General features: G+C 43.9%; 1 protein-coding gene across 1 annotated transcript in view; it reads right to left on the bottom strand.

The window, feature by feature from the left end:
• The window catches only part of LOC132827938 (sodium-coupled monocarboxylate transporter 1-like), a 141,528-nt gene extending 116,342 nt beyond the window's left edge, over positions 1-25,186 (bottom strand). The window contains exons 1-2 of the mRNA XM_060844784.1: positions 25,041-25,186; positions 24,841-24,902 (exon numbers count right to left, since the gene is read on the bottom strand). Coding sequence (XP_060700767.1) covers positions 24,841-24,902; positions 25,041-25,186 — 208 coding nt within the window. The remainder of the gene's footprint in view (positions 1-24,840; positions 24,903-25,040) is intronic.
• Positions 25,187-26,231: the final 1,045 nt, after the last annotated feature.

Raw genomic sequence — 26,231 nt, 5'->3', positions numbered from 1 at the left:
ACCAAAACATGACCTGTGAGATCCTTTATGCACACCCAGACTCTCAGCCGCACCGCACGCTGCCCTCAAAGCGGCTGCGGGGGGATGAGACTGTCACACACCTCCTTCTGGAATGTGCCTATGCAGAGGAAGTCTGGAGAGGAATGCAGTGGTGTTTGTCGAGGTTCATCCCGAGCAGCGCCGTGACGCGAGACTCCATGCTCTACGGCCTGTTCCCCAGGACGCACACCGAGACGAACATCAACTGTGCCTGGAGGATCATCAACTCGGTGAAGGACGCTCTCTGGGTGGTCCGAAAGCTGTTGATCTTCCAGTTGAAGGAGTTGACCCCGACTGAGTGTTGCAGACTGGCACATTCCAAGGTCCAGGACTACGTGTTGAGGGACGTGCTGAAGCTTGGGGCAACTGCTGCCAAGGCGCGGTAGGGAAAGACACCGTGTAACATCTGCCTGCCTTAAGAAGAACAGGGGACCCATGCAGTCATTTGGGCTCTGCTGACCCCTCAGCTAAATATGTAATTACACAGACCTGTAAATAGGAACGATTACTCTGTTCGGTATGCAAAGAAATGGAATGTTTACATATGTATAGCATGTCCACTTGTATAGATCATCAAAGTATTTTATGAATAAAGTATATTTTGAAATAAAATAATCTTTTATTTACATGTGCACATTACATGGACTCTGACCAGTAGCTTAGAGCCAATACCTAGAGTAGTGAGATTCTCGGAGACTCCTAATTATTTCCTGTTATTGTTGTTTTATTCAACCTCCACCTCTGCACCCATAGGGACCCAGCAGTAGTGCAAATATTTTCGTTAAATCACTGGGGCATGCAGACTCTATTCTGCTAAAACTTTATACTATAATTTTCCACCAAGAAAGCATCCATTAGATGCCTATTTATATCAGCCAGCCAGGGTTCCCTCATACATCCGAGTTAATATCCCCAATCATGGATATCATACTCAATGAAGGAGGGCCACCTGGCCCTCCTTCCAATCACTACATCCCTCCCCAACTAAGTCCAGGGATATTGGCCTGATGCTTTTCTTGTACCTCTCCTAGGAGTTTTCACTCAGGTCCGGTTCTTCCAACTCTGACTCAGATACTTGTGGTGTGTACCAGACCAAAGCCCGTCTCATGATCCTGAAGCATCTTGGAAAAAATTCCTTCTCTTCTTCAGTCAGTAACAGTATCGAGGCTGTGACAGTGGATACATCGATCTTGGATTGTGAGAATTCCTCAATGTTAGAAGGAAGGGGGGGAAAACCTACAGCTGACAGACTTCCTGGCTGTTCGGAGAGGTTGGTTATGCATTGCCCCTGCCCCACTTTGTAAGGTAGCAGCTTTTATGTGGTCTATGTTGGTTCAGGACTGCCTCACCTACCCGAACTTTGTATGACACGCGACCTGATGTTGTGTTGACCTCACCTCGTGCCCATGCAGAGCCATTTCGGTGGGATTGACACCAAACTTGGTCTACAAAAGTAAACTGTCTCTCTTGCTCAAAGGAGGCATACAGCCAACATTGGCATTCCTGATGCATTTCACCCTCTCCCAGGTCTGGGAAGATGAGGTTTAACCTGGTGCAGAGTATCCTTTCCATCAGTACACTGGTGGAGTTATCCCTGTAATTACCTCAGGGGTTGTCCAATAATCAAACAGGAACTGAGTCAGTTTGGTTTCAAGTGAAGCTGTAGGCTGTTTCTTTAAGGAGAAAGTGAGGACTGCAGATGCTGGAGATCAGAGCTGAAAATGTGTTGCTGGAAAAGCGCAGCAGGTCAGGCAGCATCCAAGGAACAGGAAATTTGACGTTTCGGGCATAAGCCCTTCTTCAGGATTCCTGAAGAAGGGCTTATGCCCGAAACGTTGAATCTCCTGTTCCTTGGATGCTGCCTGACCTGCTGCGCTTTTCCAGCAACACATTTTCAGCGGCTGTTTCTTTAAGCCTGCCTTCGACAATAAACTCTTCGAGTAAAAAATGAGGTCTGCAGATGCTGGAGATCACAGCTGCAAATGTGTTGCTGGTCAAAGCACAGCAGGTTAGGCAGCATCTCAGGAATAGAGAATTCGACGTTTCGAGCATAAGCTCGAAACGTCGAATTCTCTATTCCTGAGATGCTGCCTAACCTGCTGTGCTTTGACCAGCAACACATTTGCAGCTTCGACAATAAACTCCTCTTTCTGCCAGACCACTGGACAATGGGGGTTTTGGAACTGTCGGGATCCCATTCAACTTTATGAAATATTCAAAATCCCTGCTGGAAATTGAAGTCCCATTGCCCCTGATCAATACTGCCATGTGTATTGTATTGTAAACAATGCTCGCAGCTTTCCAATTGTCATCCTTGATGGAATAACTCTATGGATGTCCAACAACTTTTAACGGACATTCACAATGGCCAGGAACATTTAGCCCATGAAAAGACCCGCAGTAACTGAGTCCAGGATTTACCCAGTAATATCCAGGAATGTGAAGGAGCTGCTGGCAGTGAGTTTTGTGCCTGTTGGCACTATGGGCATTGCCCCACCAATGCAGCTTTGTGCATCCAATCCTTGCCACCAGACATAACAGTTTTCCAACAACTTCATTCTGGAAACCTCTGGATAACCCTCGTAGAGTTCAGCCAGTACCCGGCGATGGCCTTCACTTGAGACTATCACTCTTGCTCCCCATAATAATATGCCATCCTCTACAGTGATCTGGTCTCAATAGGTCTAGAAAGGTTTCACTTCTGGTTGGCCCTTATGTTCTCCCCATCACCACCAGCTGTTTCACTTTTGCCAGGACGGGATCTTTGTGTCTACATTGGATATTGTCAGCAGTAGCCGGAACGGTATCCTGAAAGTTTAAAACCAGAATGGACTCTTCTACGGGAGGCATCTTCCAGTGGGAGGGGCTCAAAGCATTCATATTTTCCACTTGGCCGCCCAGAGTGTTCCAACTTATAATCGTACACACTGAGAATAAGGGGCCACTGCTGAATTCACCCGGAAGCTATGGGCGGCATGGTGTTTCCTTCTTTAAGTCGCACTAGCAGCAGATGTGGTCCATTAGAACATAAAACAGTACAGCACCTTCAGCCCTCGATGTTATGCAAGCTTTCTATCCTCCTCTAAGATCAGGCTAACCTACATACCCTTCATTGTACTATCTTCCATGTGCCTATCCAAGAGTTGCTTAAATGTCCCTAATCTATCTGACTCTACTAGCATTGCTGGCAGTGCATTCCACACACCCACCACTGAGTAAAGAATCTACATCTGACATTTCCCCTAAACCTTCCTCCAATTACCTTAAAATTATGCCCCCTCCACCCTGGGGAAGTCTCTGGCTATCCACTCAACCTATGCCTCAGCTACCTTAAGAAGAGGCAGTGCTCCGAATGCTACTTCCAAATCAACCTGTTGGACTATAACCTGGTGTTGTGAGATTTTTAACTTTGTCCACCCCCGTCTAACACCAGCTCCTCCACATCATGGCTATCATCCTGTACACCTCTATCAAGTTACATCTCATCCTCTTCGCTCTAATGAGAAAAGCCCTAACTCTCTCAACCTTTCTTCATAAGACATGCCCTCCAGAGCAGGCAGCACCCTGGTGAATCTCCTCTTAACATCAACATGTTCGAGCATATCATGCTGTCCTAAGAAACGCAAGGTCCCTCTCTGTAGTGAATACTGAAACAAAGTATTCATTAAGGATCTCCATTAAGGAGTTCCTCCAACTCCAGGCACAAGTTCCCTCCACTATCCGTGATTGGCCCGACCCTCACTGTGGCCATCCTCTCATTTCTTACGTAAGTATAGAATTACTATTACAAGTTACATCCATAAAAGGATAATGGTGAAATTTTCTTCCACCAAAGATGATCACCAATCTTTCCTTCTCTGTTTGGGCATATTTGCATTCAGTATCAGCAAAAGTTCAGGAAGCGTACACTATTGGGCATTCCTCTCCGTTGGGCCACCGGTGAACTAACACTACCCCAGTACCGTACAGGGAGGCATTACATGACAGCACTTCCTCTCACTTGGGATCGTAGTGGGCCAACACCTTGGACAATGGTAGATGCTTCTTCACTTCCTGAAAGGCTGCTTCTTGCCGACATGACCATTTCCAAGGCTGACCCTTTCTCAATAGCGGGTGTAAGAGTGCCAAGATGGAAGCTGAAAATGTGTTGCTGGAAAAGAGCAGCAGGTCAGGCAGCATCCAAGGAACAGGAGAAGCTTATGCCCGAAACGTCGAATCTCCTGTTCCTTGGATGCTGCCTGACCTGCTGCGCTTTTCCAGCAACACATTTTCAGCTCTGATCTCCAGCATCTGCAGTCCTCACTTTCTCCTGCAAGATGGAAGCCAGCTTACCAGATAGAGGCCATGTTACACATGAATTTTCTGTCATAATTCATCAACCCAAGGAAAGATCTAAGCACCAGTACAGACATGTCACTTGGAGGACCTGGAGTACATATTTTTCCTTTCTAAGTCATAAGCCCGCCTGGGAGAACTGTTTAAGCTCTATGTCCAAATTCTCCAAATACTCTCTATTAGTCTTCCCAGTTATTAGCACATCATCCAAATAAATAGCACTCTGAGGTAAACCTTGTAAAATGTTCTCCATGATCTGCTGGTAAAGGGCACAGGCTGATGATATCCACAATGATAGTCTTATATATTGATACAACCGTTTTGGGCTAATTATGGTAAACGTTCGGGACTCCTACCTAGTCGCATATGCAGGTTAGCATGGCTCATATCCAACTTTATGACGCACAGCCCACCACGCTGGTTTTGTCTATAAGTCCTCCATGTGAGGAACTGGGCGTTTATCCAGCTGTGAGGAGCAGTTTACATTTGCCTGAAATCCCCACAAAGGCAAACCGACCCATTTGGCTTCGTAATTGGTACAACCAGTGCTGCTCATTCTGCAAACTTTGGTGATTCCTTCGCTTTCCAGCCTCCTGATTTCTGCCTCTGCTTTTGTACGTAAGGCAAATGGCACTGGGCAAGCCTTGCAGAACCACAGGATTGTTCCTGAACAACATGCAAGATGGGTTGGCTCCTTTGATAGCACCTAGACTTCCTGAAAAAAAAATCTGAATATTTCAGTAGGACTTCACTCAAGCAGCCATTTTCTCAATCAAGGTAAATCTTTCTCAACCAATTCCATCCCATCAAGCTTGGGCCCCAAGTCTTTTATTACGATAGTGATAACTACACCAACTGCTTCTCATAGGACATGGGACCGAGTCATACCCTTAATATGTAATTGTTCCCAGGTATATGTTCTCAGTCTGGCTGAGATCTTGTACAAACTTAAAGGTTGGAATCTAGAGGGAATCTTGTTAAAGACGAACTCTGCAATCACTGATGCATTAGAACGAGGTGACCATTTTACCAAACGTTTGATTGTTTCTGATTTACAGGAACAATGTAATTGTTCCAAATCATATATGGATGGACTTTCCAAGGTGTGCACTCTCCTAGATACCAGCCTACTGGTTCTCTTACTCAACTCAGGCCCTGTTAGGACTCCATTGCTGTTGAGTCCGCATACTGACAGCAACTACGGCGGCTTGCCGACTGGGATCCTGAAGAACATTTTAGCCATTTGGCCATGGCTTGGCTTTGTTTTGGGGTTTTGCTGTGGGCTAACCTAGCGTTCCTCTGCTCAGGATATGCCCTGCGTGAGGCTATGCAATTGCCTACACTCAAGTGGTGTTCCTCAAGGTCACCTGGACAGGTGAAGATGTCCACTTCCATTAGGATACCCTGTAGCTCACATGCAATTTGCTGCATTTTCTAATGACAAAACCAGTTCTACTTCCTGCCTGAAGTTCAATTGGACTTCAGCTCGCAAACGCTTTTGCATGACTCCATCATTAATCCCAAACACCAAATAGTTTCTCAGGATCTTATTCAGGGTTAAAGCAAAATGTTCTGCCTCTGCCAGTCATCTTATAACTCATCAAAAACCCTGATAGATTCCCCCTGGATCTTGGGGTTGTAAGTGTGGTGCTGGAGAAGCACAGCAGGTCAGGCAGCATCCGAGGAGCAGGAAATTCGACGTTTCAGGCAAAAGCCTCTCATTCTGGATGAAGAGCTTTTGCCTGAAACACCAGTTCTCCTGCTCCTTGGATGCTGCCTGACCTGCTGTGCTTTTCCAGCACCACACTCATGACTCTAATCTGCAGCATCTGTAGTCCTCACTTTCCCCTGGATCTTGAACTACCAAAGAAAACCAATCCTTAACTAAACCTGTCAACTCTTGATCGGTTGGAGGAACAGATAGAAGCGATGGGGAATTTGCAACAGTATGTGATGGATGGCAGTTACAGGAAAGGGGGAAAGTCTCAGATAGAGTCACACAGATGGGTTAACTCCAGGAAGGGTAAGAAAAGTCGGGACCTAGGGCAGGAGTATTTTGTGGATATACCTATTTCAAACAGATATGCTGTTTTGGAAAATGTAGGGGGTGATGGATTCAGGGGAACGTAGCACGAACAGCCAAGTGTCTGGTATTGAGACTGGCTCTAATGCAACGAGGGGTATGTCGGCTTCCAAGAGATCAATGGTGTTAGGGGATTCTGTAGTCAGAGGTACAGACAGATGTTTCTGTGGCCACCAGAGAAAAAGCAGAATGGTGAGTATTTTCCCTGGTGCCAGGATCAAGGATGTCTCAGAGAGGGTGCAGAATGTTCTCATGGGGGAGAGGGCCCAGCAAGAGGTTCATTGTCCACATTGGAACCAACGACATTGGAAGGGAAAAGGTTGAGATTCTGAAAGGAAATTACAGAGAGTTAGGCAGAAATTTAAAAAGGAGATCCTCAAGGGTAGTAATATCTGGATTACTCCCGGTGCTATGAGCTAGTGAGGGCAGGAATAGGAGGATAGAGCAGATGAATGCATGGCTGAGGAGCTGGTGTATGGGAGAAGAATTCACATTTTTGGATCATTGGAATCTCTTTTGGGTTGGAAGTGACCTAAATTGCACCTAAATTGGAAGGGGACTAATATACTAGCAGGGAAATTTGCTACAACTGCTTGGGAGCATCTAAACTAGTAAGGTGGGGTGGGGGCAACCCAGGGAGATAGAGAGGAAAGAGATCAATCTGGGACTGCTACAGTTGAAAACAGAAGTGAACCAAACAGTCAGGGCAGGCAGGGACAAGGTAGGACTAATAAATTAAACTGCATTTATTTCAATGCAAGGGGCCTAACAGATGAACTCAGGGCATGGTTAGGAACACGGGATTGGGATATCATAGCAATTACAGAAACATGGCTCAGGGATGGGCAGGACACCTCAGATTACAACAAGATCTGGACCAGATGGGCCAATGTGCTGAGAAGTAGCAGATGGAGTTTAATTCAGATAAATGTGAGGTGCTGAATTTTGGGAAAGCAAATCTTAGCAGGACTTATACACTTAATGGTAAGGTCCTAGGGAGTGTTTCTGAACAAAGAACAAAGAACAAAGGTTCATAGCATCTTGAAAGTGGAGTCGCAGGAAGATAGGATAGTGAAGAAGGCGTTTGGTATGCTTTCCTTTTTGGTCAGAGTATTGGGTACAGGAGTTGGGAGGGCATGTTGCGGCTGTACAGGACATTGGTTAGGCCACTGGTGGAATATTGCATGCAATTCTGGTCTCCTTCCTATCGGAAAGATGTTGTGAAACTTGAAAAGGTTCAGAAAAGATTTCCAAGGATGTTGCCAGGGTTGGAGGATCTGAGCTACAGGGAGAGGCTGAACAGGCTGGGGCTGTTTTCCCTGGAGCGTCGGAGGCTGAGGGGTGACCTTATAGAGGTTTACAAAATTATGAGGGGCATGGATAGGATAAATAGACAAAGTTTTTTCCCTGAGGTCAGGGAGTCCAGAACTAGAGGGCATAGGTTTAGGGTGAGAGGGGAAAGATATAAAAGAGACCTAAGGGGCAATGTTTCCACGCAGAGGGTGGTACATGTATGGAATGAGCTGCCAGAGGATGTGGTGGAGGCTGGTACAATTGCAACATTTAAGAGGCATTTGGATGGGTATATGAATAGGAAGGGTTTGAAGGGATATGGGCCGGGTGCTGACAGGTGGGACTAGATTGGGTCGGGATCTCTGGTCGGCACGGTTGGGTTGAACTGAAGGGTCTGCTTCCATGCTGTCCATCTCTATGACTTTCTGACTCTTGAAAGGTTTTAGTATCTGATGCCTCAGGGAAAGTTAAGCTCCTAATAACCGAAAAAAATGCTGTGGGTCTGTTTCAATGATCTTTCCTCTGTTGTGGGGAAAATCACCAGTCTCAGAGTCAGAGTCGGGGTTCAATGACAGAGTTTATTGTACAAAGAAATACCGGAGCTCCGGGGAGAGAAAGACACCAACAGCACAATGGTCAGCTGCGAGTCTTCTCTCAACCCGGAGCACGAATAAAGATACTTTTATACAATTTGTAATATAATAGATCAGTGAAAAGGTTATTGTCTTTGTAACATGGTTTGGTTATTGTACATAGTTAATAGTTTCAGTGCAGTCATTGTCAGTTCCAACGCAACCTTTGTTCATTTCAGCGCGGTGATTGTCAGTTTCAGCACAGACATTTTCAGTTTCAATGTCCGCGTTGAAGTCCATTGCTGTAGTAACGGGCACTAATCACTCTTCCTGAGAAGGATGATTATTATCCCTCTGTATTGAGTCCATATCAGACTGTTAGCATTTCTATCAAAGGTGTTGGCTGGACCCAGACACATCGTAGGCAGTGTATGCTATTCGTATGTATTCTCTCTCCTATCTGCTTTAAACTAATCAACTAGGCTGAGTGCATTGTGCTGGCATTCTGGTGGCCCCAGGCAGTGTCTGTGTTTGCTCTGCTGTCTCTCTCCATATTGTGGTCCGGCAGCCATCTTGTGTGTCCATGTGCCTAGTGTCATCCTGCTCCATGCCATCTCCCACTTCACCTCTATCACAAGATCAGAACTGGGAATGTTTGCCAATGATTGCACAATGTTCAGTTTCATTCGCGACTTCAAGCAAAGCATGTTCAGATGCAACAAGATCTGGACAATATAGAAGCTTGGGCTGATAAGTGCCAAGTAATATTTGCACCACACAAATGCTAGGCTATGAACTTCAACAAGAAGAGACAATCTAACCACTGCCCCTTGACATTCAATGAGGCTCCTATCACTGAATCCCCCTCATCAACATCCTTCAAGTTATCATTGACTAGAAACTCAACATAACGAGGAGGCATAGCTTTAAATTAAGGGGTGGTAGGTATAGGACAGACATTAGGGGTAGATTCTTTACTCAGTGAGTTGTGAGTTCATGGAATGCCCTGCCAGTAACAGTGGTGGACTCTCCCTCTTTATGGGCATTTAAACAGGCATTGGATAGGCATATGGAGGAAAGTGGGCCAGTGTAGGTTAGGTGGGCTTGGATAGGCACAACATCAAGGGCCGAAGGGCCTGTACTGCGCTGTATTTTTCTATGTTCTATGTTCTATAAACACAGTAGCTGCAAGAGCAGGTCACAGGCTAGGAATACTTCCGCAAGTAATTTACCTCCTGACTCCCCATCTACAAGGTGTAAGTTAGGAGTGTAATGGAATTACTCCCCACTTGCTTGGATGAATGCAGCCCCAACAATACTCAATAAGCTTCACACAATCCAGGACAAAGCAGTTTACCTAAGTGGCACTACATCCACAAGCATCTGCCCCCTCCACCAACAACACTCAGTACACACAACTGCTATCTACAGGAGGCACCGCAAAAATTCACCAAACAACCACAGATGGCACCTTTCACACCCATGACCACTTTCATCTAGAAGGACAAGGACAGCAGAGATGTGGGAACTCAACCATCAAGTCTCCCTCCAAGCTGTGTACCATCCAGACTTGGAAATATATCACCATTCCTTCACTGTCGCAGGGTCAAAATGCTGGAATTCCCTCCTTAATGGCATTTTGGGTCAACCCACAGAAGATTGACTCCAGCGGATCAAGGCCACAGCTCACAGCCAACGTCTCAAGGGCAACGAGGGACGGATAACAAACGCTGGACAGCCAGGGACCCTCACATCCCAACACGAATTGAATAAAAGCAATCAGCAGAATTACTCATTGATTTTAATGTCTCTAATGTCATTTGCTTGGGAAAAAATGCATTTTCTTCCCCACATACTGAGCCCAGTCTTCAATAGCAGAATCAAATGAGTCAAGCTTCCAAAATAAAGGCATGATGCCAGAAATGCTTACCCCAACTCGAAAGACAATTGCTGTGAGCAAATTCTCTTCAGGACCATGGTGGTTTCTCTCATCACCTCTGAAATAACTCCTTGAAGGCCGTTATTCTGTCGCATGTCGTTATTATTTACGCATGCACATCCATGGACTCTGACCAGCTAGTTAACAACCAATCCCTAGAATAATGTGAATCTCTAACACTTCTTTTTTGTCCCTTTTTTCATTTTCTTTTCTTTATTTTCCCCCATATTACCGCCTAACAGTGGTAGTGCTTATTTTTCCCCAGCACCCATGTTGTGAAGAAGTGTGTGCAGGTGTAGGGCCCAGTGAAGAACAACAAGTGGGTAAATCTTTATTTATATTCCACGACCAGGAAGAAAGGAAACACCAGAGTGGCCACTGACAAGCAGTGCCCTTCTCAGAGGGCAATGCTGCGTGATCAAAAAACAGTGGGGAAGAGGGCAAGGATTAAATCAACATGGAGTTGGAGGGAGAAATAAAACACTCAGACTTCTGTTTATATCTGTCAGCCAGGGGTCCATGATTGGTCCAGATTAATATCCCCAAATCAGGGCCCTCATTCCAATCACTACACTAGTACAGCTGGCAATGTCCTCAACCTATGAATTCATAAAAAAAGTTGTTTCTGTCTCATTCTCCTGCTCCAGCTCATGGTGACTCTACAGGATGTAGTTCTCCAGTTGGGAGAAAGCTGATTACTCTATAGCTAGGGCACATTTTCTCACCTGTCACCTACATGGAGTGAGCAGAGGGCACCCTGAAAAGGACTGCTCTGTCACCAGATGATTAGATATATCATCCCTAAGCTAAACACTTCAGTTGGATTTAGAACATCAAGTGCTTTATTGTGGACATGGTCTTCACAGGTGATAGGTCAGGATTCAATGATATGTCAAGCCATAGTAACCAGGCCCACCTTGTGCTAGTCTTCCCTCACCTAATTTGCACTGAAGGCTTTTGTCTGAACCTTTATCTGGTACCTCCATCAGATTTTGTTACCATGGGCAACCCTACCGGGAGCAAGGACCTCTTGATGGCATTAGGAGATTGTGGTCTGCAGATGCTGGAGATCAGAGTTGAGAGTGTGTAGCTGGAAAAGCACAGCAGGTCAGGCAGCATCCGAGGAGCAGGAGAGTCGACGTTTCAGGCAGGAGTCTTTCAAGAGATCATCAGGCACACGTTCCACCACACCAAAGTGACAATCCACAAAAAGTTAGTGCAAGAATATCTCTCCTTAAGGAGAACAAAAATGTATCCAGTACTTTCGACACGATCATAACAATGGCAGTTGTAATAATTCTTTTCCCTTTTCTACTTACAATGGAGGCTAACCTAATTAATTGCTGTACCAGCTCACTAACATTTGTTTATTTTTGTGCAAAGTCATCAAATCTCTTTCAACGACAGTATTCAGTGGTCTCTCTCCATTTAAATTATAATCTGCTTTTCTATTCTTTCAACCAAAGTGGATGACCAAATATTTAACCAAGTTATACCAGTTTATTTTGTGTTATTTGAGCAAACAAAATAAAAGCAAAAGTCGATCATTCAGCCTCCAGACTCTACTCCACTATCCATGGTTGATCCATTTGTGTTTCAAATCCACATTCCCATCTATCCCCAATAACATTTGATTGTCTTGCCAAATGAAAGTCTACCACCTGTTGGGGAGAATAGCCCCTAGATTGCCTAAGAATGGGGCTAGGGAGGGTAGCACTATTACTACACCAGACATTACCAGCTCCAGCCCCTAAACAGTTAATCGCAGCCATGGGGGAGAACCTGGCAACTGCAGGGCTACCTGTCTGAAGTAACATTCCTCGCTGATTAGATCATGTCAGCCAGTATCAGACTGTCCCATTGAGAACTCATGACTAATGAAGGAACCGGTAACTGTCGAACGGTGTGAATTGCACTGTCGGAGTACATGATTACTAAAGCATCTGTTAATGTACCTATCAGAATAGATTCCCATCGAAACCCATGATAAATGATAATGCTTGTTAATTCGCTTGCGGAAGACCATTGACTCTGTCAGACGCATAGCAATGAGATCGATACTCGGAACAATGGACCATTGATTACAGGATCGGAACTGCCGACCTCAGGATGGCTGTACCATTGTCCGGCACAGCAGGAGCTGGACAGGCACCTCGATACGGCCAATGGAGACGCAGACCCCCTCACCCTCAGGTGTACCAACCAATGAGGGGGACGGATGAGGGAGAACTGACAGGGAACTCCGGGCAGCGCGAAGTATAATTGAGCCAGGTCCGAAGGGGAAGATAGAACGCCTTCTCCAATGAATTGCATGCAGTAGAATTCATTGTATAGTTTTCCAGTCGTGATTCTGTAAAATAAACGGTGTTCTGCTCCTAAATAAAGAAGCTGGTGCGGTCTCTCCTTCCAAAGAACTCGCGAAGACCGGAATCCCAAGATTCCGGCCTAACACACCTCAGTCTCAAAAATGTTTGAGAAAAAAAATCCTCATATCTGTTCTGAAAGGGCAACCTGAATTTTAAACCAGTGCCCCTAATTCTGCACAAACCCACAAGATGATACCCTCTTTCCACATCCATCCTGCAGGTTCATTCAGCATTTATACATTTCAACCCACTGTTTTAACTCTAGTGGAAATAAATCCAGCCTGCCCAAACGTCTGCTAATAAGTCATCACACTTATGCCAGGCATTAATCTAGAAACAAACTCTGAATCATGTTCAATGCATTTACATCCATTCTAAATAAAACAGACCAAAACTGCATACAGTATTTGAGACACAGTCTCACAAGTGCCACATATAATTGAAACATAACATCCTTACTTTTGCATTCAATTCTCCTCATAATAAATGACAACAGCCCATCAGCCTTATTGCTTATATGCTGAAACAGCATTCAAACTTTGTTATTCGTGTGCTAGAACACCTAGATTCTTTCTAATGTCAAACTCTGCAGTCATTCTCCATCTCCAGGAGATGAAGAGATAGTAAATGAATATTTTGTGTCAATTTTTACTGTGGAGAAAGAAATGTAGGCTAGAGAACTCAAGGAAATAAATATTGATGTTTTGAGAACAGTTCACATTACAGAAGAGAAAGTGCTAGAGATCTTAGAAAATATAAAGACGGATACATGTCCAGAACATGATCTCTTCTATCTCAGGAGTTTGTGGGAAGTTGCAGAAGAAATTGCATATCCCCTTGCAGAAATATTTGTATCCTCTATAACTTCAGATGAGGTGCCAGATGACTGGAAAGTGGCAAATGTTGTGCATTTAGCTAAGAAGGGATGTAAGAGAAGCTTGGGGAATGATAGAGCTGTAAGTCTGACTTCGATAGTGGCTAAGTTGTTGGAAGTGGTTCTGAAAGATAGGATTTAGATGCATTTGGATAGGCAAGGAAAGATTGGAGATAATCAGCATAGTTTCATGTGAGGGAAATTGTGTCTCACAGACGTATTTGAGTTTTTTGAGGAAGTAACCAAGAAGACCGATGAGGGCAGAGCAGTAGACATTGTTTACTTGTACCTTAGTAAAGCCTTTAACAAGGTTCCAGGTGGTAGACTAATTAGTAAAGTTAGATCATATGGGATTCAGGATGAGTTTGCCAGTTGATACCAGAGGTAAACGACAGGAGACAGTGATAGAGGAGGGTTGTTTGTCAGACTAGAGGCCTGTGACCTGAGATTGGTGCTGGGTCCATTTTTGTTTGTCTTTTATATAAATGACTTAGATGAGAATATAGAAGGCACGGTTAGCAAGTTTGCAGATGACACCAAGATTGTTGGCTTAGTGATCAGTGAAGGTTGTCTAAGATTACACAGACACTTTGATCAATTTGGTCAATGGGCTGAAAACCCATTTAATTTGGATAAGTGTGAGGTATTTTAATATAACAAGTAAGGGAAGAACTTATACAATTAATGGGTAGTGTTATAGAACAGAGAATTGGGGTTCAGGTATAAAATTCTTCGAAATTTGTGTCACAAATAGACAGGGTGGTCAAGAAGGCGTTTAGCACGCTTGCCTTCATTGCTCAGACCTTTGACTGTCGGAGTTGGGACATTATGTTGAGGTTTCACAAAACTTTAAGAGGCCCCTTCTAGAGTATTGTCTGGTTCTAGTCACCCTGTTATAGGTAGGATATTATTAAACTGGAGAGGGTTCAGAAGAGATTTACAGGATGTGTTATTGCCAGGAATGGAGGGTTCAAGTTATGGAGAGACGCTAGGACCTTTTTTTTACTGGAGTGTAGGAGGTTGTGAGGTGATCTTAGAGGTTTATAAAATCATGAGAGTTAAACATAAAGTGAATGGCAGGAGTGTTTTCCTAGGACAGGGATTTAAAGCCTAGGGGTTTTTTTTAAGCTAAGAAGAGAAAGATTTTAAAAAGACACGAGGGGCAATGTTTTTTACAAAGGGAATAGTTCGTATATGGAATGTATATGGAGGCTGTATTGGATTTGGTTCTAGGTAATGAACCAGGCCAGGTGTTAGACTTGGAGGTAGGTGAGCACTTCGGGGACAGTGACCACAACTCGGTGACTTTTACTTTAGTGATGGAGAGGGATAATCGTGCGCAGCAGGGCAAGAGCTATAGCTGGGGGCAGGGAAATTATGATGCAGTGAGGCATGACTTAGGTTGTGTGGATTGGAAAAACAGGCTTCAGGAGAAGAACACTAATGAGATGTGGGGATTGTTCAAGGAGCAGCTACTGCGTGTCCTCGATAGGTATGTACCAGTCAGGCATGGTGTAAAGGGCCTTGTGAGGCAGCCGTGGTTTAGTAAGGAATTGGAGTCCCTTGTGAAAGGGAAGAAGGCGGCATATGTAAAGATGAGGCGTGAAGGTTCAGTAGGGGCGATTGAGAGTTATAAGGTAGCCAGGAAGGAGCTAAAGAGGGAGCTAAGAGAAGCGAGAAGGGGACATGAAAAGTCTTTAGCTGGTAGGATTAGGGAAAACCCAAAGGCTTTCTATAGGTATGTCAAGAATAAAAGGATGACTAGGGTAGGTATCGGTCCAGTCAAGGATAGTAGTGGGAAGTTGTGTGTGGAGGCGGAGGAGATTGGAGAGACATTAAATCAGTACTTTTCATCAGTATTCACTCAGGAACAGGACACTGTTGCTGATGTGAATATGGAATCACAAATAATTAGAATGGATGCCCTGGAAATATGCAGGGAAGAGGTTTTGGGAATATTGGAAAGGATGAATATAGATAAGTCTCCTGGGCCTGATGGCATTTACCCCAGGATCCTATGGGAAGCTAGGGAGGAGATAGCAGAGCCATTGGCCTGGATTTTTATGTCGTCATTGTCAACGGGAATAGTACCAGAGGACTGGAGGATAGCGAATGTGGTCCCATTGTTCAAGAAAGGGAGTAGGGATAGCCCTAGTAACTATAGGCCAGTGAGTCTGACTTCAGTGGTGGGCAAAGTCTTAGAGAGAATGGTAAGGGATAAGATTTATGAACATCTGGGTAGGAATAACGTGATCAGGGATAGCCAGCATGGTTTTGTGAAGGGCAGGTCGTGCCTCACAAACCTTATTGAGTTCTTTGAGAAGGTGACTATGGAAGTGGATGAGGGTAAAGCAGTAGATGTTGTGTATATGGATTTTAGTAAGGCGTTCGATAAGGTTCCCCATGGTAGGCTAATGCTAAAACTTCGGAGGTATGGCATTGAGGATACATTAGAGGTTTGGATTAGGAATTGGCTGGCTGGAAGGAGACAGAGGGTAGTAGTTGATGGATTATGTTCATCTTGGAGCGCAGTTACTAGCGGTGTACCACAAGGATCTGTTTTGGGACCATTGCTTTTTGTTATCTTTATAAATGATCTAGAGGAAGGACTTGAAAGCTGGGTAAGCAAGTTTGCGGATGACACGAAAGTCGGTGGAGTTGTGGATAGTGAGGAAGGAAGTGGTAGGTTACAGCGGGATATAGATAAGTTGCAGAGCTGGGCGGAAATGTGGCAAATGGAATTCAATGTAGCTAAGTGCGAAGTCGTTCACTTTGGTAGGAATAACAAGATGTTGGATTACTGGGCTAATGGTAGGCTACTTGGTAGTGTGGATGAGCAGAGGGATCTTGGTGTCTATGTACACAGATCTCTGAAAGTTGCCACCCAGGTAAATAGTGCTGTGAGGAAGGCATATGGTGTACTGGGCTTTATTGGCAGAGGAATTGAGTTCCGGAGTCCTGAGGTCATGTTGCAGTTGTATAAGACTCTGGTGAGGCCTCATCTGGAGTATTGTGTGCAGTTTTGGTCGCCATACTATAGGAAGGATGTGGAAGCTTTAGAACGAGTGCAGAGGAGGTTTACCAGGATGTTGCCTGGAATGGTAGGAAAATCTTATGAGGAAAGGCTGAGGCACTTGGGGCTGTTCTCATTGGAGAAGAGAAGGTTTAGGGGAGATCTGATAGAAGTGTATAAGATGATTAGGGGTTTAGATAGGGTAGATACTAAGAACCTTTTACCGCTAATGGAGTCAGGTGTTACTAGGGGACATAGCTTTAAATTAAGGGGTGGTAGGTATAGGACAGATGTTAGGGGTAGATTCTTCACACAGCGGGTTGTGAGTTCATGGAATGCCCTGCCCGTATCAGTGGTGAACTCTCCTTCTTTATGTTCATTTAAGCGGGCATTGGATAGGCATTTGGAAGTTATTGGGCTAGTATAGGTTAGGTAGGACTCGGTCGGCGCAACATCGAGGGCCGAAGGGCCTGTACTGCGCTGTATCCTTCTATGTTCTATGTTCTATGTTCTATGAATTTCCAGAGAAAGTCGTGGATGTGCGTTACAACATTGAAAAGACATTTTGAGAAGTACATGTTTGGAGGCATATGGGCCCAACACAGGCAGTCTACACTAGCTTAGTTTGGGATCATGGTCATCACGGACTGGTTGGACCGAAGTGTCTGATTCTCTGCTGTATGACTTTATGGTTCTAAGTAATATAATACTCTGCTTTTTCCTTCTTCTTGCCAAAGCAAGTACTTCATATTTTCATACATCATTCTCCATCTCCCAGATTTATGTCCACTCATTCAACCTAAAGTACATCCATGATCAACATGGCTTTGTGAAAGGGAAATCGTGTTTGACAATTTGTCACAGTTCTTTGAGAACATAACAAGCAGAGTTGATAAACAAGAAGCTTTAGTGCATTTGGGTTTCCAGAAGACTTTGATAAGGGGGTACGTGAACACCAGGATGGAGAAAACACCAAAGGGGGCAATAAGAGAAAAAAGGGAGAATAAAAAGAGGAAACAAGAAATAAACTGAAGGAGCGGAGGAGCTTTGGTTGGAGTGTCCTACTTTGCTGCCATCTTTAATGTAACAAAAATTAGTGGGGTAACATATTGTGATGAGGACATAAGGATTCTACAAGAGATTATAAATAGGTTGACTGAGTGGGGAAAGCCTTATCAAATGGAGTTTACTGTACAAAATATGAGATCATGCACTTTGATAGTAGAATAAAAAGGGAGATTATTTTTTTTAAATGAAGAGAGATTCCAAAGAATTCTGCTTAAAGGAATCTAGGTGTTTTTGTGCATGAAACACAAAGGTTAGCATGGAATTGTACTTAGCAATTAAGAAAGCAAATGGAATTTTGACCTTTATTGCTAGGGGCTGGAGTTTAAAAATTGGGAAGACTTATTACAACTTTTGGATGCAGGTTTGCTCACTGACCTGGAAAGTTCATTTCCACACGATTTGTTACCCTACTAGGTAACACCTTCAGTGGGCCTCAGGCAAAGCAATGCTGAAAATTCCTTTCTATTTTTATGTTTGGGGTTCCTTTGGGTTGGTGATGTCATTTCCTGTGGTGATGCAATTTCCTGTGTTGAAGTCACTTCCTGTTCCTTTTCTCAGGAGGTGGTAGGTGGGGTCCAACTCGATGTGTTTGTTGATAGAGTTCCAGTTGGATTACCATGCTTCTAGGAATTCTCTATGGTGTCTTTGTTTGGCTTGTCATAGGATGGATGTGTTGTCCCAGTCGAAGTGGTGTCCTTCCTCATCCGTATGTCAGGATACTAGTGAGAGAGGGTCATGTCTTTTTGTGGCTGGTTGGTGTTCATGTATCCTGGTGGCTAGTTTTCTGCCTGTGACTTCACCACAGGAAATAACATCACCACAGGAAATGACATCACCAACCCAAAGAAACCCAAACATATAAATAGAAAGCAGGAATTTTCAGCATTGCTTCACCTGAGGCCCACTGAAGATATTATCTAGTAGGGTAACAAAACATCTGGAAATGAACCTTCCAGCTCAGTGAGCAAACCTACATCCAAAACCTCAACCTGAGCTACAAATCTTCTCAAAACTCACATATGACAATCGTACAGTGTGTTATTGAGGCCTCATCTGGAATACTCTGTACATCTTTGGTCCCTGTATTAAAGAAAAAATATACCAATACTGGAGGCAATTCAAAAGAGATTCAGTAGATTGATTTCTGGGATGAAAAGGTTCACTTACCAAGAAAAACTGAACAGGTTAGATATTTATTCATAAAAATGCAGAAGAATCAGGGGTGATCTTATTAAAACGTACAAGATTCCAAGGGGGAAGGATAGATGTTGAGATGTTTCAACCAGCGATAGAATCTTGAATACGGGGACAGTCACTTAAAATTGAGATGGTAGAAATTTCTTCTCAGAGTGTTTGGAATTCTCTACCCCAGAGTTGCACAGGCTAGATCACTGGAAGCACTTAAAGAGGATGTAGATTGATTTTCAAAATACTGAAGAGTTGAGGGTTATGAGGGGCTGGCACAAGGCAGGAATTGAAGAATACAGCGCGTGGGCCATGATCTTATACAATTGGAGAGCAAGGATCAGGGAATAAGCAGCCTCCTGTTCCTTCTAATTCTTGTGTTCATATCTGCAACCTCATTATGTCTTCTTCACAAAATATTTTCCTACCTATCTTGAACTTCTGAAAAGGATTCATACTGGACTCGAAATGTTAAGTCTGTTTCTCTCTCCACAGAAGGTGCCAGACATGTTGATTTTCTTCAGCATTCTGTGTTTGTTTCTACCCATGCAACCATGTTCCCCTGTACTATGAAGTTTCATTTTCTGCAATAATCTTTGATGCGGCATCTCAACAAGTATGTTCTAGAAATCCAAGTACAGTACATCAAAAGGGCTCCCCTTCATTCTCAGTCAATGTTACTCTTTAAAACCCCATTAAATTGGTTACATAGAACATAGAACAGTACAACACAGAACAGGCCCTTCAGCCCACGATGTTGTGCCAACCATTGATCCTCATGTATACACCCTCAAATTTCTGTGACCATCTGCATGTCCAGCAATCTCTTAAATTTCCCCAATGACCTTGCTTCCACAACTGCTGCTGGCAATGCATTCCATGGTCTCACAACTCTCTGTGTAAAGACCCCACCTCTGACATCCCCTCTTAAAACTATGACCCCTTGTGTTAGCCATTTCTGACCTGGGAAATAGTGTCTGCTTATCGACTCTATCTATGCTTCTCATTATCTTGTATACCTCAGTTAGGTCCCCTCCCCTCCTCCTTTTCTCCAACAAAAAAGTTCCGAGCTCAGTCAACCTCTCTTCATAAGATAAGCCCTACAGTCCAGGCAGCATCCTGGTAAACCTCCTCTGAACCCTCTCCAAAGCATCCACATCTTTCCCATAATTGGACGACCCAAATTGAACACAGTATTCCAAGTGCGGTCTAACCAAAGTTTTATAGAGCTGCAACAAGATCTCACGGCTCTTAAACTCAATCCCCCTGTTAATGAAAACCAAAACACCATATGCTTTCTTAACAACCCTGACCGTTTGGGTGGCCATTTTAAGGGATCTATGTACCTGCACACCAAGATCCCTCTGTTCCTCCACACTGCCAAGAATCCTATCCTTAATCCTGCACTCAGCTTTCAAATTTGACCTTCCAAAATGCATCACCTCACATTTATCCAGGTTGAACTCCATCTGCCACCTCTCAGCCCATCTCTGCATCCTGTCAATGTCCCGCTGCAGCCTACAATAGCCCTCTATACTGTCAACGACACCTCCAACCTTTGTGTTGTCTGCAAACTTGCTGACCCATCCTTCAATCTCCTCATCCAAGTCATTAATAAAAATTACAAATAGTAGAGGCCCAAGGACAGAGCCCTGTGGAACACCACTCACCACTGACTTCCGGGCAGAATATTTTCCTACTACTACCACTTGCTATTGGCCAGCCAATTCTGTATCCAGGCAGCTAAGTTCCCCTGTATCCCATTCCTCCTGACCTTCTGAATGAGCCTACCATTGGGAACCTTATCAAATGCCTTGCTGAAGCCCATATACACCACATCCACAGCTTGACCCTCATCAACTTTTGTAGTCACATCCTCAAAGAACTCGATAAGGTTTGTGAGGCATGACCTGCCCCTCACAAAGCCATGTTGACTGCATTTAATCAAGCCATGCTCTTCCAGATGGTCATAAATCCTATCCCTCAGAATCCTTTCTAACACCTTGCAGACGACAGACGTGAGACTGACAGGTCTGTAATTGCTGGGGATTTCCCTATTTCCTTTCTTGAAGAGAGGAGTTACATTTGCCTCTCTCCAGTCTTCAGGTACGATTCCAGTGGAGAGCAAGGATGCAAAGATCTTCGCAAGTGGCGAACCAATCACATTTCTCGCTTCCCAAAGCAGCCGAGGACAAATCTGGTCCAGGCCTGGCGACTTGTCAGTCTTAATGTTTGACAAAATTTTCAGCACATCAGCTTCCCCTATCTCTATCCATTCCAGCATGCACACCTGCTCTTCAAAGGTTTCATTCACTACAAAGTTTGTTTCTTTCGTAAAGACAGAAGCAAAAACTCATTTAGGGCTTCCCCTACCTCCTCAGATTCCACACACAAGTTCCCTATGCTATCCCTGATCAGCCCTACTCTTTCTTTGACCATTCTCTTATTCCTCACATAAGTGTAAAATGCCTTTGTGTTCTCCCTAATCCGTTCTGCCAAGCCTTTCTCGTGCCCCCTCCTGACTCTCCTCAGACCACTTTTGAGCTCCTTCCTCACCTGCCTGTAATCCCCTAGAGCTGAGCTTGACCCTAGCTTCCTCCACCTTATGTAAGCTACTTTCTTCCTTTTGACGAGAAGCTCCACCGCTCTCGTCATCCAAGGTTCCTTTATCTTACCACTTCTTGCCTGTCTCAGAGGGACATATTTATTCATCACTTGCAACAACTGTTCCTTAAACAGTCTCCACATGTCTATAGTGCCTTTACCATGGAACAATTGCTCTCAGTCCATGCTTCCTAACTCATGTCTCATTGCATCATAGTTTCCTCTTCCCCAATTAAATATCCTCCCATTTTGCCTAATCCTCTCCTTCTCCATAGCTATGTAGAATGTGAGGCAGTTGTGGTCACTATCACCAAAATGCTCTCCCACCATAAGATCTGATACCTGCCCTGGCTCGTTTCCGAGCACCAAGTCTAGAAAGGCCTCTCCCCTCGTCGGCCTGTCAACGTACTGAGTTAGGAAACCCTCCTGAACACACCTTACAAAAACAGCTCCATTCAAATCTTCTGCTCAAAGGAGGTTCCAATCAATATTGGGAAAGTTAAAGTCACCCATTACAACAACCCTACTACGTCCACACTTTTCCAAAATCTGCCGACCTATGCTTTCTTCAATCTCCCTGCTGCTATTGGGGGGCCTGTAGTAAACCCCTAACGAGGTGACTGCTCCCTTGCTGTTCCTAATTTCCACCCATACTGACTCGGTAGGCAGATCTTCCTCCACAATGGAAGCTTCTGTAGCTGTGATACCCTCTCTGATTAGCAATGCTATACCCCTTCCTCTTTTTACCCCCTCCCTAGTCTTTTTAAATGCTCTAAACCCTGGAACATCCAGCAACCATTCCTGCCCCTGAGAAACCCATGTCTCTGTTATGGCCACAACATCATAGCACCAGGTACTGATCCATGCTCTAAGTACATCACTTTTATTCCTGATGTTCCTTGAGTTAAAGCAAACACACTTTAACTGATCCCTTGCTTCCTTCCCAGGAAAATCCTTCCCACTAGCTGGTCTACCTCTTGCTTTGCCTTATCTGCATCAACTCTCACCTCCGGTATACAGCTCAGGTTCCCACCCCCCTGCCATACTAGTTTAAACCCTCTCAAACTACTCAAGCAAACCTTCCACCCAGGACATTGGTTCCCTTCCAGTTCAGATGCAACCCGTCCTTCTTGTACAGGTCCCACCTTCCCCAGAAGGCATCCCAATTATCTATATATCTGAAACCCTCCCTCCTACACCAGCTGTGCAGCCACGTGTTAAGCTGCGCCCGCTCCCTGTTCCTCGCCTCGCGATCTCATGGCACCGGTAGTGAACTAGAGAACACTACTCTGTTCGTCCTGCTTTGCAGCTTCCATCCTAACTCCCTGAAATCATTTTCTATATCCTCAATCCTTTTGCCAGTGTAACTGCAGAAGATGGATTGTTCCACGTTCCCGACATAGAGGCAGGCATAGCTGGGTCCCATGCAGTTTGGAGGAAGTGGGAGGATTGGAAGGAGAAGTTGTTGAGGGTAAAGATCAGTTCAGCCAGGCGGATGAGGGTGTCAGTCAAAGGGTACTGGTTGTGACAAGATGAAGAAACAGAGGACTTGGAGGCCTTTGTCATGGCGGATCGATGTGTACAGGGACTAGATGTCCATGGTAAAGATGAGGCGTTGAAGACCGGGGAGGAGGTGAAGGGCATTGTAGTGTCCCAAATGTAGGTGGCAAGTTCCCGGACTGAGGGGGACAAGACGGTGTCAAGGTAGACAGAAATGATTTCAGTGAGACAGCTGCAAGCTGAGACAAGGGGTCGACCTGGGAAGTCAGATTTGTAAATCTTTGGTAGGAGATACAATCGGGCAGTGCAGGGTGACAGAGGATTGCTTTTTGGACTGGAAGCCTTGACCAACAGTGTACCACAAGGACCAGTGCTGGGTCCGCTGCATTTAATCAATTATATAGATGATCTAGATGTTAATATAGCAGGTATAGTTAGTAAGTTGCAGATGACAGCAAAATAATTGGTGTAGTGCAGAATATCAAAGTACAATAGATTAGATTATCTTCAGTGTGAGAACAAGCACTTTGGCCCAACCAGTCCACACCGACCCTCCAAAGAGGAACCCACCCAAACCCATTTCCCTCTGACTAATGCACCTAACACTATGGGCAATTTAGCATGGCCAATTCACCTGACCTACACATCTTTGGTCTGTGGGAGGAAACCGGAGCACCCGGAGGAAACCTACGCAGACACGGGGAGAATGTGCAAACTCCACACAGACAGTCGCCCAAGGCTGGAATCGAACCTAGGACCCTGGCGCTGTGAGGTAGCAGTGCTAACCACTGAGCCACTGTGGCACCCCTAGGACCTTGATCAGACGGGCCAATGAGTGGCAGATGCAGTTTAATTTAGATAAATGTGAGATGTTGCATTTTGGTAAGGCAAGCAAGGGCAGGAATTATACACCTAATGGCAGGGCCCTCGAGAGTGGTGCCAAACAAAAAGACCTAGGGGTGCCGGTGCATAGTTCCTTAAAAGTGGAGTCACAGATCAACAGGGTGGTGACGGCAGCACTTAGCACACTTTCTTCATTGGTCAAAAGATAGTGTAAGAATTGTAGGGAGAGGCTAAATAGACTGGGGCTTTGTTCCCTGGACTGTTGGAGGGTGAATGATGACCTTTCAGGATGTTTTAAAAGGCACCTAGTACCCAATATTTGAATTTCTAAACGGTTTTCAATAAGATACCCTATATAAGGTTACTCATAAAACAAGAGCCCATGGCTTTAGGGGTAATATATGAGCATGTATAGAGGATTGACTAATGATCAGAAGTCAGCAATTTGAGATAAAGGAACATTCAGGATGGTAAACTGCAACTCATGGAGTGCCACAGGCATCAGTGCAGTGGTCACAATTATTAACAACATATATTAGTGACTTGGATGATGAAAGTGAATGTACTATTGCCAAGTTTGTGGATGTCACAAAAATAGGCGGGAAGGCAAGTGTTGAAAGAGGACACAAAAATCTGTAGAGAGATATAGACAGGTTAAGGGCAAAAACTTGATCGGTGGAATATCATGTGGGAAAATGAGAAACTGCACACTTGGGCAGGATGATTAAAGGAGACGAATGTTATTTAAATGGAGGAGGACTGCAGAAAGTTGCAGCACAGTGAGATTTGGGGGTCCCTGTGCAATAATAAGTCAAACAATTATCAACTATCAAGGCTTTATGGTTTTCAACCTAATTTTGATTCATAATTTAAATTATTTATTTTGTAGTTTCTCTTTCTTATAAGAATTTATAGAAGACAGGTATTAATAAAATAATGACTGAAGGAATTGTTTAATTTTATATATTTACTTCAATATGCATCTTATATTAGTGTTAAAAGTACACATTTGTGATATCAACTATATTGACTTCAATTTTAAATGGTGCACCTCAATTTGCAATGTAATGTAAATATCTTTATCTTATCCATTGATCAAATATTTTAGAGTAATTGAAACACAAACCTGTTATAGCAGACAAGAAACTAGAAGCCAATGAAAGAGATATTGGATATGCAGAGAGCTGTCTGATGAAAAAAGCATAATGTGATTTTTTAATTACATTAAAATTATTTACTTATTTATATTTAATTATTTTTCCTTTACAATGGAAATTAAATTTCAAAACTCATATTTGTTCCAAAAAATGTTTAAATCCTATTTACCGGTTTCCTACCAGGAACTCTTCTGTTGTTTGTTGCTCAGTCCGACCACGTTTAAAAGCACAAAAAAGACCAATTGCAGCAGATACAAAGAGGATAAAAGCAAAAACAACATAGTCCCAGGGTTGAAAGGTGTGATTCTCTGCCATGGTTGCTTCTTCAATAAAAATGAAAGCTCAAAAGAACAGGCTATGTACAATAATTCTGTTGACAATTTGATAAGAAGATTAAAGGTCAACATCTGCACATCCATGCACATAGCTGTCCTTTTAACACATATAAAGTAATTAATCTTCAAAAGTCGCTTAATACTGTTGTATTTCTTTACATATTATTGCTGCACTACATGCCAGTTCACATTGTTACAGCACCTTTACAAGACATCTGAAGGGCGTCAAGAAGCTAACCATTATGAAAACTTTTCTTTTCTGAGTCCATTTGTTATTAGTGACGGTGTTCGAAAGGGAACTTTCTATTGTTAATCTGGACACTGAAATTCAATGTTGTATAGGTATGATGAGAAAGTAAATTTCCTATAAGTTGTTCAAAATGTTTTCAGAAATGATGTTTTGCAATAACTAAAATTTCAATGTCTAATCTACAGCTCTAAACATTTTAAAAAGTTTACAATACATGTATCCACTAAACTGGTGATTTTAGATTACTTACAGTGTGGAAACAGGCCCTTCAGCCAAACAAGTCCACACCGACCCTCCGAAGAGCAACCCAGCCCCCCCACCTAACACTATGGGCAATTTAGCATGGCCAATTCAGCCAACCTGCACATTTTTGGACTGTGGGAGGAAACCCACGCAGACATGGGGAGAATATGCAAACTCCACACAGACAGTTGCCTGAGGAGGGAATTGAACCTGGGTCTCTGGTGCTGTGAGGCAGCAGTGCTAACCACTGTGCCAATTGTTCCTTAAAAGCTAAAGCACACAAGATCAAAAGTATCATTTAATAAAATGCTGCACTCTTTTAAAAGCACATTTGTGTGTGCTTGCACTCATTTGAGAGAGAAAGTTCCAACATTTGTTTTGCATTCTCAAAACAAAGTGCTAGGAGAGACAGGGAGTTCAAAATTCATGTTGAGATAAAGGCAAAAGTTGGATAGAGGAGAGAAGAGGGACCAATGGAGATATAAAATAAAAATGAGGGGCATCAATTAGACAAGCAGGAAGAAACTATTCC

This window comes from Hemiscyllium ocellatum, chromosome 25 (assembly GCF_020745735.1).
Source record: "Hemiscyllium ocellatum isolate sHemOce1 chromosome 25, sHemOce1.pat.X.cur, whole genome shotgun sequence".
Classification (NCBI taxonomy): domain Eukaryota; kingdom Metazoa; phylum Chordata; class Chondrichthyes; order Orectolobiformes; family Hemiscylliidae; genus Hemiscyllium; species Hemiscyllium ocellatum.
This window is presented reverse-complemented; position numbering and strand designations above follow the sequence as displayed.